This window comes from Chinchilla lanigera, unplaced genomic scaffold (genome assembly GCF_000276665.1).
Source record: "Chinchilla lanigera isolate Chin_1 unplaced genomic scaffold, ChiLan1.0 scaffold00056, whole genome shotgun sequence".
Taxonomy (NCBI): Eukaryota; Metazoa; Chordata; class Mammalia; order Rodentia; family Chinchillidae; genus Chinchilla; species Chinchilla lanigera.
Window position 1 is genome coordinate 6,851,272 of NW_004955457.1, and position 18,645 is coordinate 6,869,916.

General features: G+C 43.1%; 1 protein-coding gene across 1 annotated transcript; it reads left to right on the plus strand.

Moving 5' to 3' along the window:
- Positions 1-270: 270 nt before the first annotated feature.
- Idh1 (isocitrate dehydrogenase 1 (NADP+), soluble) lies at positions 271-18,181 on the plus strand. The gene is made up of 9 exons (XM_005396966.2): positions 271-448; positions 4,538-4,676; positions 7,466-7,757; positions 9,885-9,993; positions 11,188-11,365; positions 11,683-11,834; positions 14,874-15,014; positions 15,638-15,800; positions 17,221-18,181. Exons 2-9 carry the CDS (start codon positions 4,555-4,557, stop codon positions 17,309-17,311), a joined length of 1,248 nt encoding a protein of 415 aa, XP_005397023.1. The 5' UTR covers positions 271-448; positions 4,538-4,554; the 3' UTR covers positions 17,312-18,181.
- The last annotated feature ends 464 nt before the right edge of the window (positions 18,182-18,645 follow it).

An 18,645-nucleotide genomic window follows, 5' to 3' on the forward strand; every position in this document is an offset into this window, starting at 1 on the left:
CTCCGGGGCGCTTTACTGCTCCAGACTGATTTCAGAGCCCTGGGTCCCGCACCTAGCGCAAGTTCCCGCCTGCAGGTGGCGCTCTCGTGCCTCCGCCCCGGGGCGCCGGACGGAATCTTACCCGCCCCAGAGTGCGGAAAAGGCTACGCCGTGGGCTCCGCCCGCTACACCTCCGGCCCCGCCCATACCCTGCCCCGCCCACCACGGAGGCGACGGCGCACGGCGATTGGTGGAGCGGCAGGGGCGGGGCTCCGTGGGCTGAGGGGGTGGGGCCCGGGAGGGGACAAAAGCCGAAAGGGTGCTCCGTGGAGACCCGCCCTCAGGTCCTTGGTCTGCACCCGTGTTCGAAGCTGGGGCGCCGGCTTGGTAGGGACTGTCCGAGTGCGTGCGTGAGAGAACGTGTGTGTGTCGTGGCCGCCTACCTGCTCGCCTCAGGCCTCACCGGGAGGTAAGCTCGGCGCCGAGCGGCCCCCGGACCCTCGGCCGCTGGGGGAGGGGCGCTGATCCCCGAGGGTGGCGGGCGGTGGGCACGAGGCCCGGGCGCGGAGGTGCAGAGCCGGCTGCGCGCGGGGCGGGATCCGGCCGGCACAGGTGCTGGCTCCTGGGTTCCCTAGGAATCGAGGAGCACAGTGCGTGCTCGGCGAGCAGGAGGGAGGCCGACGGCTGCGTCCGCCCGGGCCGAGGGGCGCGGCTCCCTCTGCTGTCACCGGCGACCGCCGACCGCCAGACAGAGACCGCGGGGTGGGCAGAGACGGTCTCCCCGAATCTGCGGTCCTGGGAGTGGCGTTCCAGCCAGCTCCCCACACCGGGAAGCGGCTGGCATGGACATCGGGAAGGAGGAACCGAGCCAGCTGGGGTTGCAGCCCTGTTGCACAGTGGTAACGAGGACACAGCATGCCCCCAGCGTCACCCAAGGACGTGCAAACCCCTAGATGCACTAGCAGGCTGCGAGCCCAGACACGCCCTCCGAGGCACCCACAGCTGTTTGTACCACGTCGACCTTTCTCAGGAAAGTGTCTGCAGATTGAAACCTGCCCTTTGCCCCGCTGGATACCACACAGCACTGAACTTTAAGCCTGATTAACTGGGCTATCTGGCAGGTATTGAAAACAGCTAAATGGCCGGGCGTGGTGGTGCATGCCTGTAATCGGGAGGCTGAGGCAGGAGGATCATTGTGAGTTTGAGAACAGCCTGGGTTACAAAGTGAGCTCAAGGACAGCCTGAACTGCATAGCGAGACCCTGTCTCAAAAAACAAAAACCCAAAACAACAACAGCAAAAAACCAGGTAAATCGTTCTGACAGGATTGCTTCCTATGTTACGGCTTTCCATTCCCGATTTTGTTTTGTTTTAGGAAATAAACTGCATTTAGTTGAGTCTGCAATATTGGAAAGAGTTGGGGGGGTGACTGGAAATCGATTTATTTGTGAAGGTGAGAATTAGTGATTTCCTCTCTTCTGTGTTTTCTTTGATGTAGCAATACTGCGTTGGAGTAAGTGTAGGCACTGCAAGAAAGGCAGGAGTACCTCCAACAATAAATTCCTTGTTGCTTTTGTACAACAGTAAATTTCCAACACCTTCGCTCAGCAGAATTTTTTGTCCCAGAATTTATCTTGAATTCAGCTTTTTTTTTTTTTTTTTCTTAAAAAAACTCAAAAGTTGGACTTGATATAATTAAAATTATAAATAGAGCAGAGGGCATGTTTTTGCTTAAACTACTGTCTTCTGACTCCAGGTTAACTTCTAGAGTAGCACAAGTATGTCAGGAGATTGGAATTCAGGTGCCTTCAGACTCGGTTAACAGACTTCGGCGTTGGAGCCCTCCTTCCTTCAGAAGCTGGGCTGCGTGGGGGCAGAATCTCTGAGGCGCAGGATGCAGTGAATTCAGTGGATCCCAGACGCTACCCCTTGGAAATCAAACCCAGGAAAAATACAATAATGTCCTATATTGTAATTACAATAAAGCTTCACTTTTTTGTGGTTTTTTTTGGTCTTTTTTAGACAGGGTCTCGCTATGCAGTTCAGACACCATAAGATATAGAAAGATTACTGCAGAGGCTGTGTCTGTACTCAGAAGGAAATAATGAACTGAAAAGAATAGTGACACTCAGTTCGGACATTTTAGTGCAGGGTCTGATTTTCTGTTAAACTGTATTTGGCACCAAGGAAAAATAGCCAAGTCATACTGTTGCATAATACTGTGTAAGAACATGGCCATGAAAATGTCATATCAAAACCAGGATAAGTTCGCTGCCTCATGTTTCTGTTTGTTTCAAGATTTTATTTAAAGCAAGGTACAGGCTGGGCATGGTGGCTCATGCCTTATAATCCCAGGAGGATAGCTGTGAGTTCAAGGCCAACCTGGACTACATAGTGAGTTGAAGGCCAGCCTGGGCTACATATCGAGACCTTGTCTCAAAAAACAACATCTACCCCCCGAAGCTCCCTGCAAAAGAAAGCAAGGTGCAACAGTGGCATTTAAGTGTGACAGAATCCTAGACTTTAACATGCATTCTAAAGTTGTTGCTGAAAGTACTGATGGGAAGTAATTGACACATCCACAGCATTTATTTCGTTTTTTATTCCAGTTGAGTTCCACAAGGTTTCCCAGGAATGGTCTAGGGAACCTCCTCCGTACTAGTAAGCTGGATTCAAGATTTACAAATTTGGGAAGTGGAAATGGGCCTCGGGTTGGGAATACACCCTGGCTTGTCACAAGGAATTAAGGTTTATTATTTGCTAATCATTATATTTTTTATTTAAGGACTAAATTACTTTAGCTTAACTTTTCAAGAGAAATTTCTAAGTTTCTTACCTAATAGTACTTTTAAAGGCAGTTCTTCTGACTTCATTGCTCAGCTCCCACTGAAGGAGATAAAAGCAATTTGTAGTTCTGTTGTTGGGGGGGGGCGGTTTTCGTGAGAAGGACCAGATACTTTTAGCCAACTCAGAGCCTCTTTGCCTCTTGAGGAACAAGCATAGGACACGGCCTTAGAAGCCTCACCTTTGCACTTCTTCTGAAGAGTCTGCCGTTGTCCTTTCTGGGAATCAGGTTGCTTATTTAGCATTTTCTACCCCGACACTTTATTCTTTGTTTTGTTTTTGTACTGGGAACTCAGGACTTTGCGCTTGCCAGGCAGGTGCTGTGCAGCTGAGCTGTATGCCTCTATACACACCTTATTCTTACAGTGACTGCTCCTCCCTCTAGAACAGTGCAGTGTTCCATGTCACCCATATTGCTGGTGAACAGCTGGTGTAGGAGTTTCGGCGCTGAGGAACACCTTTCCCTTCTAGGTCCACGTTTCTCTAACTGAGAACCTACTTTGGTATTTGGAATCATATCTGTGATGTTTGTGTGGCTAAGAAAGCCAATTTTATCAGGATTTCTAAATCTTTTACTTGCAAGTTTCCTGAGTATGGGGCCCAAGAGCCAGTTGAATATCCTCATTCTTTTTTTTTTTTATTACTTTTTATTGGTACATTTTACATTTTAGGTATACATAATAACGTTCATCATAGGGAATTTGTACCTGTACATGATAGATCTTGAGACTTCTTTTTTCCCCATTCCCCTCCCCTCCCTTCAACCCCACTTCCCTTCCTTATTTAAAGACTTTTGTTTCCAATTTTCTATTTTCTTTTTTTCCTTTTCCCTTCATTTCTTTCCTCCTCCTCCCTCCCTAGTTCCCCTTTCCATTTGAACATTTTTATCTTGTTTTATAATATCTATTATACATTATATTTTGATCCTTATTTACCCTTTTGGTTTCTCACATCAGAAAAACAATGTCATATTTAAACATACGTGCCAAATTTATTTCACTTATGAGTATGGTCTCTAGGTACATCCATTACCTAGAAATGTCTCAAATTTATCTTTCTTTATGGTTGAGTAATGCTCCATTATTAAAAAAAGTACATCTTCCTTATCCATTCCTCGGTTGATGGGCATGTAGGCTGTTTCCAAGATTTAGCTATTACCAACTGTGCCATTATAAATATGAATGTGCAGATATCACTGTGGTATGATGCTTTTAACTCTTTCAGGAAGGTAGCAAGAAGGGGGATAGCTGTGCACATGTCCTCATTCTGCTCATCTTGTAGGCCCAGTAAAATAAGGAGGGTAGAAAGTTCAAATAACTTGATATGATGGAAAAATATCATTTCCTTAGATAAACCAGTAGTTGAAAACATGGCTTTATTAAGGGCATGTTACAGGGTCACCTACCCCTCCATGTTCTAACCAGATGTCCTTGGCAACACTTTTTTTCTTTTAAAGTGAAATGGGAGATAATTTCCACCTGACAGGGTTGTCTCATAGGACTGACTCAGAAACCACATGCAAAGTCTGTCGGCGTAGTACTTAATACAGGGAAAGTGCTCAACTGTGATTGTCCATGTAATCGCTGCTGTTATTAGTGCTTTGTGCACAGTGCTATTATGAACTGTTCTTTTTAAGAGTCACCAGATTGTTTAAGTTTCATTTTTACTTTAGAATGAAATAAATGGTAAGGCACATAATCGTTTTTTCTTTTCAGGTCTATTGTCGGTAAAAATGTCCGGAAAAATCCATGGCGGTTCTGTAGTAGAGATGCAAGGAGATGAAATGACACGAATCATTTGGGAATTGATTAAAGAAAAACTTATTTTCCCCTATGTGGAACTGGATCTGCATAGGTAAGTGAATAACTCCCCCTTACAGCTAGCAAACTCAGAAAACATAATCTAAGTTACATGCCAAGGTATCATGAGCTGTTTTTACATAGACGTAGCTGTGTTTTGTGGCTAAAGCTTTTTTCTTTTTAGCCCAAATATATGATGAATCTTCTGTTTTAACAAACTGAGTTTATAATTACTGAAAGGTCAAGAAATAAGAGGGAAACAAAGTGATTTTTCAGGTCTTTCTAACCCTCTGTCCTGTGAAAGTTTTATTTGTAGTAAATCAGTAGCACAAGGTGTTATTTGTGGAAGAGCAATAGAGAATGTAGGAAACAAACTAAATGTAGTGAGCACAGTTTTGTGCTCTGAAGCTCAGTTTCTGCCACTGTATTTAATTAGTCTACAGTGTTTCTCCCTTGTTCCTCTTGCCTTTTCCCTTTCGTACAATCTCAGCACAGAAGGACCCTTTGCAGTGACTTAACCCAGTACTCAGCTTGCAGCAGCAGTTCCCTGAACTCATCTGTGTCCCTCTGTGCTGGATTTGCAGTGTTTGGGAGGTAGCTACAAAAGTCTCTGTGCAGTTCTCTCATTTGCTCTCATGTTTTTGTTTTTGTCTTTTTGGAGACAAGCTCTCACTGTGTAGTTCAGCCTGGCCTTGAAACCCTGTGTTTTTCATAGGCATGCTCTTGCTCCTCCTACATTTGAAGGAGTAGAAGACTGGCATGGTACAGTTCTGAGTAACTTTTCTGACAAACAGTAACTCTTCTAGCAGCTGGAAGCATGTTTGCCCTGACTCAAAATCATTCAGAATGTGTCCTAAAGACTTGTTGACTAGCTTGGGTGTAAGAAGTTTTTGTGGTGCTGTTAGGCACCCCTTTTAGTTGTTCTTAACCTAAGCTGCTGGTAGCATCTACATTGCAACCATAATAAAGGTGTAAAGACAGTGCTGCCAGAGGTTGATGAAACATAAAGGAAAGGAAACATAAAAACAGCTTCCAAGGCAGGAGTGGTGGGGCACACCTGTAATCCCAGCGCTCGGGGGAGGCTGAGGCAGGAGGATTGTTGCAAGTTCGAGACCAGACAGGGCTACAAAGCAAGCTCAAGGCAAGCCTGAACTGCATAGTGAGACCCTGTCTCAGAAAGACCAAAAAAAAAAAGACAGAGAAAGTGGCAACAATGATGGGATCAGTGTGTTCAGAGTGGGGGAGGATAGTGATCAGTGCAATGTGACTTTTACTGTCACGTTTTTAAAATTTAACCAGTCACCGTTTTTGGGGGGATTGTACTACATAGGCCAGACAGTGGTCTCAAAACTTTTTGTTTTGGTTTTTTGAGGCAGGGTCCCGCTACGCAGTTCAGGCTGGCCTTGAACTCACAGTGATCCTCCTGCCTCAGCCTTCCTACTGCTGGGATTACAGACATGCACCATCACGCCCAGCGGTCTCAGAACATTTATTCTTTCTTTCCTCTTAGAAATACTAAGAAAAGAAACAAGAAAATCTACCATTTTGCTGGTAGATTCTTTAAGAAAATGGTTCCTAGAACATGAGAATTGTCAATCCTTCTTATGGAGTTGGGATGAGACATTCGTAGATATTCAGCACTTCTTAGGCCAGAAGATAGAGTATGTGACCTTGTTAGATTTATATGAATTATCTGAGATCAGAGCTAGAAATGAATCAAGCATCGGGCATGGTGGCACACGCCTGTAATCCCAGCACTGTGGGAGGCTGGGGCAGGATTGCAAGTTTGAGACCAGCCTGGGCAATGTAGTGACTTCGGGAGACCCCATTTCAAAATAGAAACTGAAAAGGGGCTGGGATTGTATCGCAGTAAACTACAAAATTTATAAATACAAATATGAATAAAAATAAATGCATCAAGATTACAATCTCTGTGCTTGTGTCAGCAATTGGACTCTATAAGGAAGCTAAAATATAAAAACTAGAAAGATGTCCAAGACTTCATGACTTAGCAATTTTGAGAGCTGAAAACCCTTCTTTAAAGTCTTAAAGGATAAACTAGGTACATTATTTTGTCTTCACTACTTTCAACAACTCTCACACTTTAAAGCTTTACAGTCAGTTTCTGTGCTTCGTGGACAGCCAGCATCCATAAAGCTCTGAATGACCTGCCATGCTCTTCCTTAGGCTAAAATTTTATAGCCTGTGCAAGACCCTTGGTAGGTTCCATTACTTGCCCAGTACACTGCAGGCTTGTTGCCAGAACAGAGAGACTTGCCTAAGACCTAGAGGGTGGTTCCCCTCATGATTAGCCAGCATTAATGAAGGAGTCGTTCATTTCTTTAGCACTGATCGTCATATCTGTCTCTACCACCACTTCAATGCCAAAATTAAAAAAAAAAAAAACTTTGTATTCCTTTATTTTTAAAGTACAATCTCTCCGATTCCTGGCAGCAGAAATAAAAAGTACAATCTCACTAATGGAAAGATAAAGGTGGTGCCTAAGTTTAATCTGTATGTGGAAGGAAACCGGGCCAAAGGTTGCTCCTGGGCTGTTATTGCTTCTGTATGGTGAAAAACAGGAGGCAGTCTGGCAGCGTTTGTTGGTTTCTAGTTTCCTGGTAGACAGCTTCCCACGAGAGTGCAAGGAGACTGGTGCAGCTCCCCAGTCTCGCTAGTTCCTTTCTGTATTTAGGGTACACATTCATGCTAAAACCTGACAGATGAAGGTATGTTCAGGAGCCTTCACTTTCTGCATGCCAAGCTCTGCACGCCATGACTGTGGGCATACAGTATAATCTGTCGGTGTGGCTGAAAAGTTGATTTGTCCTTTCTCCTCCCGAGCTATGACTTAGGTATAGAGAATCGGGATGCCACCCAAGACCAAGTCACCAAGGATGCTGCCGAAGCTATAAAGAAGTACAACGTTGGTGTCAAGTGTGCCACCATCACCCCCGACGAGAAGAGGGTTGAGGAGTTCAAGTTGAAACAAATGTGGAAATCACCCAATGGCACCATCCGAAATATTCTGGGTGGCACCGTCTTCCGAGAAGCTATTATCTGTAAAAATATCCCCCGCCTTGTGACTGGATGGGTAAAACCCATCATCATAGGTCGCCATGCCTATGGGGATCAAGTAAGTCATTTTGGCATAATTTGATCCTCCATACTTTGTGTGTGGCCCAGAAGTTCCAACTGATATGTTTTGTTCTCAAGCAAAATGAGAAATGCAGACACGTATAACTACATATTTGTACGCCTTTAGGTAGAGATAAATATGGATGAACTTATAAATGGGTGCCCATTTGAACACATGGGAGTCTTCCCAAATGTGTTTTTTCTTCCTTTGTCCTTTCTATCGCATGATATTGCCATGTTTGTGTTATTTCATATGATCCAACTAGACCAGTAGTTTTCAACACTGGCTCACAATGGGATCCCCTTAGGAATTTTTCGGTGGTTTGATTTTGTTATTTTGCCTTTTTTGCTATTCCTCTGCTTTAATTCCTATATTTGAGTCTTACCCAACTCAAATCTGAATTGTGTGAGGTTTAAACTATATGGACAGAATTGAGAAGCACCAGAGATTATATATTAAAGACTTGTATTAAATTTTATGAAAGACAAACTGATCAGTAGATGAAAACTCCTTTAAGTATCCTTTCCTGCTTAAAAAAACAAACATAGCTTTGTATTTCTGTATAAGTAGGCTCATTGCCAAGTTAAGTAAAAAAACTGCCAGCAAAACCTTCTGACTGCCCTGTTGAAACTGAGGTTTCAGAATTTCATAGAAAGTAGCTTGTATATTAAAACAGGAATCCCTGGTGCTGAAATCTGTCGTCAACCCTGAACACAGTGGCTGGGATAGGTGTCTCTCTGTTTCTGAGGACAGGTCACCAGCTCATTCCTTGGGGGTCAGTTAACTGGGCTTCACCCTGTGGCTCAGACTGTCCCTTCTTCCTGGCCAGTCCTTCACAAACATCTCCCAGGGACCAAGGTCAGGGGACACAAATAGCAAGAGTACAAATCCCCAAATCTGGGAACCACCCTGAGACCTTACTGATTCAGTCTGTCTTTTTGTTGCCTTTATTTGCTTTTGTTTTTACATTTTATGTGGCTTTAATCGTCTGGTGGAGTGGCCAGTCTAGTTTTTAAAGCCCAGGTTGAAAATTGCATGCATCACGTTAATTCACTGACTGTTAAATATATACACACCTAAGTCTCTACAAAGCAGTTATGGTCCCTTGGTGCCTCAGTTTCTTCCTTTTGAGAAATCAAAACAAGTTACTCTAGGGTGAAGGACTTTATGCCCGAAGTGTTCTGCATAGAGTGGATGCTTATTCTTTTTGTTACCTGACTGCTTTTTCACCAGCTGTTGCTAGTATGTAAATGAATAGGTGTGGCTGACACTCACTAGTACCTCACTCCAAGGCACTGAATTAATCCAAGTCACTAAGAACGTTTAAGTGCAGCGATGACTTGGGGATGCCCAGCGTGCACTGGGCACATTTCTCTGCTAGCTCAGGCCAATACAGCATGTGGCTGCCTTTGAACAGCCCTTGCATTGGGATCATCAACCCGTCATCATTTCTTTAAGAATGATGGTTTCATGTGGACATGGGCCTGGTGTTAGTAACAATGATAACTGTGGAGAGATTGAGCCTTGAAAATCTAAGTAAGGACCAGACCCCAAGCCCTTCGAACCTGAATGTATTATTTTCACTGTGTCACAGTTCCTTTCTTGTCAGGTTGTGTACCAGTCAAATGAGATCAGCACTTGCAGCACCTGGTATACAAGGCCTGAGCGTTAGTACTCTCACCATTACCTTCAGTACTACAGTTCAAATTATTACCACCTCCTCCAAGAATTCCCTCGCTTCTAGGCCACAGTCAACTCTCTTTGTCATCCATATTTTTTTTTATCTTCCCTAGGCCCTCTTTTGACATTTGCAAACTCTTCTGTTGCTCCTTATTTATGTTAGTCTTTACTAGTCTTTACTAAGCTTTCTAAAAGAAAGTGCCTGGTATTATTCCTGCTCTCTCCTGATTAGTTCTTATAGAACCACCCTGTATATGCTAGGCACCTAATAAATATTTATTGGTTTTAACGTGTATGACCAGTAACGAGAAGAGTTCTCTGAATCTCTTCCTTCTGCCCTGCTTGTCTAGGAGTCTTCTAGTTCTATATTCTTTCTTTTTTTTGCCTTATAATTTCTATTAAGAGTGTTTTTCTTATCTCGATATCTGTTTTCCCCATCCACAGTACAGAGCAACTGATTTTGTTGTTCCTGGGCCTGGGAAGGTAGAGATAACCTACACACCAAGCGATGGAAGCCAGAAGGCAATGACATACCTGGTCCATAACTTTGAAGGTAAGCATCAGTCCGCCACAAGCTGTCTTTGCTTTCAATATGATCTAGTCAATATTATTACTGGCTTTTTAAAGTTAGTTATGTGACAGCTTAAAAATGCAACTTAATCTCATTTCTGCAGAACCCAAAATCTAACATAAAAAAGTAATTGGTTTCTATGCCTTCTCATGGCATGCGTGAAGGCACAAAAGTGTTAGCCACTTAATCAGTGATAGGGGAGAGAGGAATCAATAATTATGATATGCACCTGTCTCAAAACATGGAGGGAAGGTTGGCAAGACTGTTCTGCACAAACTGTGTAAATGAATGTTAAGAGCCCCAAATCAACTGTCATGTAATCTTGCCCTTTGTTCTGGTTCTTATTTGGAGTCGGTTTTATTATTTATTGGCTGAAATGTTCTTCCTGCCCTACTTTTTTGTGTTGGGAAAGTAAAACTTTTGCTTTCTGTTTTTTTCTTCTTCAGCTGCTTCAAATGTCCTTTAGGGCAAACCTCATCCAAAAGTTGTTGAAAGCACTCATACAAACAAAAATCCAACACCTACCTTTTATTTTCTTTGCTTCTAAATGATATCATTGCAGTAGGATCTAGTTCTGCAGGTTTGAGCACTTTTCTTCTTCTAAGCCAAGTTAACCTTGGGCATTGGCACGGGTTCCAGCTCTGACTTTCAGTAATAACAAAGTTCAACTAATAGGAGCTATGAAACATCAGTGATTACATGTAACACAGTTACTTCCACTAATCACAGGAGGCAAGCTTCATATTCTCCAGGAAATTACAAAGACTTTCATTCAGTATTTAAGATGCAAATCTTTCTCAGTAACCAACGATTGAGTGTACACTTAAATACACATTAGAAATTGTTATAGTACCAAAAGGCCAGATATAAAATTTTATACCCATTTTTTAGTACATTTCTGGTTCACATCAGTAGTTTTTGGAATTTCAGGATCCTAAAGACCATGTGTTTGCTTATTTCTAACCGCCTTCCAAAACAAGTTAGAAAATATCCTGACCTTTGCCCCATTTTCTGCCTTCAGAACTCATGTGCTGTGCAGGGTGGAAGCCTTCCTGGGCCTGTGGAAGTCAGGCTCAGACATGGGAGCTAGGACTTGGTCCTTTCATCATGGTGGGTGACGCTAGCCTTGTTGCATCTGTGCCATATTTGCCTTCCTCCTGTTTTCTGTGTTGGCAGAGGGTGGCGGAGTCGCCATGGGGATGTACAATCAAGATAAGTCCATTGAAGACTTTGCCCACAGTTCCTTCCAAATGGCTCTGTCTAAGGGTTGGCCTCTGTATCTAAGCACCAAAAACACTATTCTGAAGAAGTATGATGGACGCTTTAAAGACATCTTTCAGGAGATATATGACAAGTAAGTACAGTTTTATTCCTTTTTCTTTTTCTTCAAGTCCACTGGCATTTGTAGAACAGAATCTGCATCTCTTTCACCCTTTGCCTCTGGGGCAAATCAAGTAAAAATCATCAGTGATCCTCGGTTAGATGAAGACAAAGCTGAGATTCAACAGAGGCAAAATAAAACTTGAGTTGCTTTTAGAAGGAAAATGTGTTTTTAAATAAGGGCCCCACATTCATTTTTAAATGCTGCTTCCTGCCCCCACCCTCTAACCCTTTTGGGAGAAACAAAACCAGTTACCTTTGTTACTCTTCCTGTTTTTCTTTGTGTCTTAGGCAGTACAAATCGCAGTTTGAAGCCCAGAAGATTTGGTACGAGCACAGGCTCATCGATGATATGGTGGCCCAAGCTATGAAGTCAGAGGGAGGCTTCATCTGGGCCTGTAAGAACTACGATGGCGACGTACAGTCGGATTCTGTGGCCCAAGGTAAGGGGGAGGACCAAGTGAGGTGGACCCAGGCTGGGCGCAGTGAGGTGTGCATTTTGGGAAAGGGATTTTGTAGCTTCTAGTTGTAAAATCATGAAATGTTAGTGCCGCAGGGCATCCAGGCCTGTGCTCTGATGTAACAGATAAGGAAGTTAAACTCAGACTGGGGAAGTGCTTTCATTCTGGGCTACAGAGGAAGTCTAGTAACTGGTGCATTGACACTCCTGGTTCCAGACCTAGAACTTAATAATACGGTTTTTCTCTCAGCCTTTTCCCCTACCTGAAATTTCAAAGCCTCCAGCAGACAGCCAACTACCTAATCTGAAAAATCATCCTCTTTCCTTGCTCTCATTTTTCCTCCAGTTCTTACCACACTGTAAAAATGCCAGGCTTCTCAGGCAAGGAGAGGTAGTAACGGCCCTGGACCATCTGTTAACCAAGCTTGGAGCCTGTAAGAGCTCATTTGTCTAGCAGCGGGTCCTAATCACAGATCATCCTCTTGAGCTTGCCTCAAATGCTGTTCTGATACTGTCTAACTCAAGTGGTTACTGCCCAGCTTTTGGCACAAAGCAATTGAGCAAAGAAGCCTAATGCTGTTCACAGAAATTCAAGAAACCAGGGGCTTCATGCCGGGCATGAACGCCGAATCATCAGAATGCTCTCCTGCCTGTTTTCTTCAGCACCAAGCTGCTTTTCCAGTTTCAGTTCCCCATGCTGGCTGTGTGAACTGGAGTGTCCTGAGTGAACATTTGTGTTAGCTTTAATTACATTTGCTTTTTCCCAGGAAGTACTACTACTTCTCGTATGAAAGTCAAGTATCTCTTACCAATTTGAAAGTCAGTAGAACAGCCCAGTGGAAAATAGCTTTCATGTCAGATCCATGAGTTACATCACTCTGCCCCCTCTTTCTCTGTCTCTAAATCTTTACAATCACTTGTCCCGAATGCACAAGGAAGGGGTGGCGCTTTGTGGAGACTCCATGAAGGAGGACAACTCCTGTTTGTAATCGGGTTCTGGGAGAGGGACCCAAAGTTCTTCCATTGTTTTAAGTGTCCTGATGGCAGCCAGTAGAACGTATCTAGAGAAATAGTTCCTGTGTAAATGCCAAATTAAGGAAATCCAAAAGATTTTGAGGTGTGAAGTGTGGAGATCCCTGAAGAGAGACCTACCCAAGAGGTACTGTTGGTTAATTGGTTAGTCAGAGCCTACAAGTCATCACTCTTAGGCAACTCAACAGATTAAAAGACAGCAGAGCTGTCTTCCCTCTTGTTTTTCTCAAGAGGTGTGAGCTGCTTTGGACTCACACTATTTCATTTATCTGACCTCAGATCAGACAGTGGCACTGTGTTGTCTGCTAATATTAGTGGATATACAAATTCATCTTAGTGGGCTGGGGATTTAGCTCAGCGGCAAAGCGCCTGCCTGGCAAGTGCAAGGTCTTGAGTTCGGTTCCTGGAACCAGAGAAAAACCAAAAAAAAAAAAACAAATTCACCTTAGTATGGTGACTATGAACCTCTGTAATAAATATCTGAGTGGTAGCCAGGCGTAGTGGCGCACACCTGTAATCCCAGCACTGGGGAGGCTGACCCAGGAGGACTGTTGTGAGTTTAAGGCCAGCCTGAACTGTGTAGTGATACCCAGTCTCAAAAAGACCTGAATAAATAAATATCTGAGTGTTTATGAAGTCTTGGGGGAAATTGGTAATATGAAAGAAGCTACTAATACACAAATCTCTTAGCTGTACTGAAAATTCACCAAAAAATAAGTATAATTAGAGGAATTCCACTTAGTCTTAGAGCAGAATAGGAACAAAGAAGGTAACACTCTGTTAAGGTTTACATTACTACACAGGTGCTTATGGGAGGTAGCAAAAATGGAGAAAAGGGTTCTATGATTTCAGGTGAAAGAGAGTGCACAAAAGGAGAGAAATCAATTGCACAAACTTAAAATTTCGTATATTTCAAGTTAAACTAGGAATATGGTTTTCTGAAGAGGAAACCATTTAACAGAATGTTGAGTATACTAAAGAACAAGGAAGGGGCGGGGGATCTAGCTCAGTGGCACAGTGCCTGCCTGGCAAGCACAAGGTCCTGAGTTTGATTCCTGGTACCAAAAAAAGAAAGGAAGAACAAGTGAGCATTGTTGGGTCCAATCCATGCATTTTTGCTTCCCTTTTCTTCCCAGTCCCAGCAAGTCTGTGCAGCTGGAGAGCAGAACACCCTCATATAAGACAAATAGTAACACACTGATTGAGGAATATGAATATCATATATATGAACACACACGCACACATATATTCATTTAATCCCATTACAACTCAGTGAAGTAGGTGCTTTGATTATCCCCATTTTATAGTCTTAGTTACTTTTCTCATTGCTGAGATGAAATACCTGACATGCAAAGCTAAAGGAGGAAAGCTTTATTTAGCTCATGGTTTGTTTCAGTCCATAATCGGCAGGCTCCAAGGGTAGCATGGCAGAAGGGCAACTGTTCATGGTGGAGGAAGACAGCAAAAGCAACAAGAGAGTTGAAAAGTGTCTTTCTGCCCCTTTTATCTTATCCAGACTACCAGGGTTAGGGTGGTGCCAAACCAATCAGTGGACTGATTTAGTAATCACATACCCTTAATCCCAGCATCACACACTCCAGATCCAGCCTCCTCTGAAAAAGCCCTGTGACTGCGTGAGGCTTTGAGGGTTTATCTAGGCACAGACCATAACATACAGGTAGGAAAACAATGTCACAGTAGCCATGAGGCCCCAGAATGAGGGTGAAATGCAGGCAGGCAGACTCTGGGCTCTCCATCATGGAGCAGTTACCCCTGCAGTAAGTGAGCAAATGTTACAGCCTACCCAGAACCTGTGACTCTAAAACCTGGAGCAAGAACTGTGCTTTCTGAAAAGTAAAGAGTTACTGATCACTGCTTGTGTTTACTTTGTTTACCAAGACCTGATGAGATTGAGTCAATTTCCTCAGGTCTGAGAGACCCAGGCTTTTCACGCATTTGGACCCAATACTTCACGGTCTGCCACCTACAGGTTATGGCTCCCTTGGCATGATGACCAGCGTGCTGGTTTGTCCAGACGGCAAGACAGTGGAAGCCGAGGCTGCCCATGGAACTGTAACACGCCACTATCGCATGTACCAGAAGGGACAGGAGACCTCCACCAACCCTATTGGTAAGATGATGTCCACTTCTGCCCTGACTGCCAGCCAGAGAGCGCACCCCCCAAGGCCAAGGAGCGCTGACATGTCCCTTGGGTGTTCAGTGTTCTGTGTCCAAAATCATCACTAAGTAGCTGATTCATTCTAATAGGAGGTATTTTAAGATACTTCTTAAAACACACAATATGTGCTTGTCTATTTTGTGGAAAGTATACGTTACAGAAATATTATCAGCAAGCATTTTCCTTTACCTCTGGTGCAGTGAAATTTAAAGTCTATAAACAAAAGCTACATGGAGAGATCCTTCTCTGAAGGTTTTAAGGACAGCACTTTAAAAAGGGATCACAGCCTAGAAGGAAGAGAACATCACAGATGAAAGATGGGAGAGCAGCCTTTTCCAAATTAGCATAAATGCCTTAAGCTTTGAGCACTGGTGCCACACCATACAAGTGTGAATTTTCAAGTTTCTATTGGGCAGAATATTTCCAACTTTTCAAAAATCTCCAGGCCTTTTGGATAGCATGTAATGAAGTATATCACCTCAGCAAATACTTTTCTGTTTCAGGGAAATGTGAAACATTTGGGATCCCTAAAACTGAGATGATTGAAGTATAGGATTTTTGTTTCTCCCCTTTAGCTTCCATTTTTGCCTGGACCAGAGGGTTGGCCCACAGAGCGAAGCTTGATAACAATAAGGAACTTGGCTTGTTTGCAAAAGCTTTAGAAGAAGTCTGCATTGAGACCATTGAGGCTGGCTTCATGACCAAGGACTTGGCTGCTTGCATTAAAGGTTTACCCAAGTAAGTGTAAGCCCCAAACTCTGGTCAAGTTCTCATCAGTGCCTTTTAGAATGTGCACTGTTATCCGGTGTCCTCCTAGGAATCAGCAGACAGTGCATATAAATGGTTAGATAGAGAATATTTTTGGCTTTATGGGACCTCTTTTTTGTAACTATGCAACTGCTCAACTTTGTGTCTGCGTTGTAGCAGAAAAGTAGTGAAAGACAGTACAGAAAGACAAGGATAAAGCAGCACAGCAGTCAGACTTTTGTATGCAAAATTAGACCACAGACTACATTTGGTCAGTGGGCTGGACTATAACTTGCTGATCTCCAATCTGTTTAACAAAGGATCTGTTTGATTTTTCGGAAGAAAATAATAGGCAGTTACAAAGGTAACTCTGAGGCTAGTTTATTCTACCCTTTTTATTTTTTTAATTTGCTAATGAGAAAAGTAAGCATTTCAAGTATAATGTGTCCAGTTGATTCCAACTGATAAAATATCCTTTAGCTGTCTGTAACTGTCAGTCTCGTATCCAAGGGCCTGTGTGTTGCCCAGGGTTTTTCCTAGGACATGGCAGTTAGTGTCCCAGCTGGATTAGCAGCTCATTGTCCTCTTCCCTCAAAGTCAGTAAGTACGACTCACCTCAAGAAATTCTACGAAAACTTAGTCCTAATACCATGTCCCAACGAGTGTTTCCTCATAGATCTCAGTTGGGATCAGTGGGTCCCAGTAAAGGGCATAGACTCCATCACTATGTTTTTTAATTTGACTTTCCAGCAAAAATACAGTGATTAAAATGTTATCAGTGTAGGATCTTTGTAGCCTGTTTGATAGACACTTACCTGCAGGATTATGTCAGCGAGTACATTGTCCTTTGGTTTTCTTAAGTAAGATACTGATAAAAATAAGAGCATTAAAGCTTGTTTTAAGGACTTGTAAGAGTATATGGAAATGTAGGTCACGGCATGGCTGTCCCTTCAGTAAGTTCTGTTATTTCTCACAATGATGAATGTGCAATGAGTTTGGTCTTGCTGGCTTTAGTGTGAACTGAAGCTCTGTAACAATTTCAACCTCAAAGCTTCATGGCGGGAAATTTCATGAATGAACCAGCCTCCCTGCCAAGTTGCCCATGCCCTGAGTTCTAAGCCTGGGTCCACCTCGAGACCCTTGTATGGTCATCGCCTATGGATTGTTGCATGTTAACATCAGTTGAGGGGCTGGGGATTTAGCTCAGCGGCAAAGCGCCTGCCTGGCAAGCGCAAGGTCGTGAGTTCGGTTCCTGGTACCGGAGAAAAACCAAAACCAGAAAAAAACATCAGTTGATTTTCTTTTAGAAATAAATAGAACACTACCTTAAGTCACATTTCTGGAATTTTGTGTTTCCTTCTACCTCAGAGACAAACTAAATTTCCTTCTTTTTTTTTTCCTCTCCTATTAGTGTGCAACGTTCTGACTACTTGAATACCTTTGAGTTCATGGACAAACTTGGAGAAAACTTGAAGATAAAACTAGCTCAGGCCAAACTTTAAGGTCGTACCTGGGCTTAGGAGGATACCCGTTTTTGGTGACTAGGTCCACAGGTTTACATTTTTTGTATAACACTCAAGGATATAAAAACAAAGTCAATTTTGTAATTTGTTTAGACACCAGAGTTGATCTTTTCTATAAGTTTATAGCCTTTTTCTTATACAGTTATTGCCACCTTTGTGAATATGGCAGGGAACTTTTTTTTTAATTGTATTTTATTTTCTAGTAGCAGCCTAGGAATTATTTTAGTATTCATTCCTGTTTATTATCACTCTCCATGTTTCAGTGTAAATGACCAAAAATCAAGAGAGCTCAAAAGGTTGCCCTTTTTGAGTAACCTTTGGGAACAATAGCCACAGTATTGTTTCCTAAAAGCCACGTAAAGTAGAAATTTGCTCCCTTCCCTCCTCCCCCTGAGCACAGGCACTGGGAGGTTTTGTGTTACACACGTCCGGTTACGTGAGGGAGAGCTGTACCCTGCGTTTACCATGATTGGGACAAAGAGTGTGAGCAGAACTCAAATGTGTTGAGGACCCTGCAGTTGTTTTTGTGAAGAACTTGTTGAATGTGTCCAGTATGCTGAATATTTTTGACGCCACTAGGGAGTTCAGAATCCAGAGAAAATATTGGCTAGAGCTTTGTCCTCTGTGTTTCTCTCTTCCTATTCCTGGCCGGACCTGTGTATTATGCTACCCTAAATAGCATATTCCATCCACGTGCAATAATGTAAGCTGCACCATTTTTGGACTTCCTCTGGCATATGTCCTTTCTTTTATGTAAAGTTGATTTCCCAGTTGATATTAAACACTATTCTAGTCCTGTTCTTCATCTGAACTGTTAATTGTAATTAAAATGATGTGCTAATCACTCTTCTTCTGAGTTTTTCATTATGTGTGGTTACACGCCGAGCACCCTGCTACGTTTTTTTTTTGGTACCGGGAATTGAACTCAGGACCTCATGCTTGCCAGGCAGGCACTGTGCTGCTGAGCTATATCCCCAGCACCCTGCTCCATTATAGGCATGGGAATTTGATTGGAAAAAAAACCGTGGTTCTCTGGAAGCTTACTGTGGGGGAATAGAGTGAGAGATAGAGTCTACCGGTGGAAGGAGGGATGACTAAAGATAGAACTAGGGGAGTGCAGAAGAGGGGTGTATGTACACATACCGAGGGGTTCAGACACTATGTTGTAAGTTAATAGGGAGCTAGTGAGTACTTCTAAGAAGAGACGTGGTCATACTTTTACTTAAAAAAAAAAAAGCACCTTGGGCAGCTTTATAAAAAAGGAGAGGTAAGGCTGAGTGTGGTGACACACACCTGTAATCCCAGCCCTCAGG

Coding starts and splice junctions, on each gene's coding strand:
- Idh1 (XM_005396966.2), top strand. CDS start 4,555: ATGTCCGGAAAAATCCATGGCGGTTCTGTAGTAGAGATGCAAGGAGAT. Junction 4,677..7,465: donor GTGGAACTGGATCTGCATAG/GTAAGTGAATAA, acceptor TCTCCTCCCGAG/CTATGACTTAGGTATAGAGA. Junction 11,366..11,682: donor TTTCAGGAGATATATGACAA/GTAAGTACAGTT, acceptor TTTGTGTCTTAG/GCAGTACAAATCGCAGTTTG.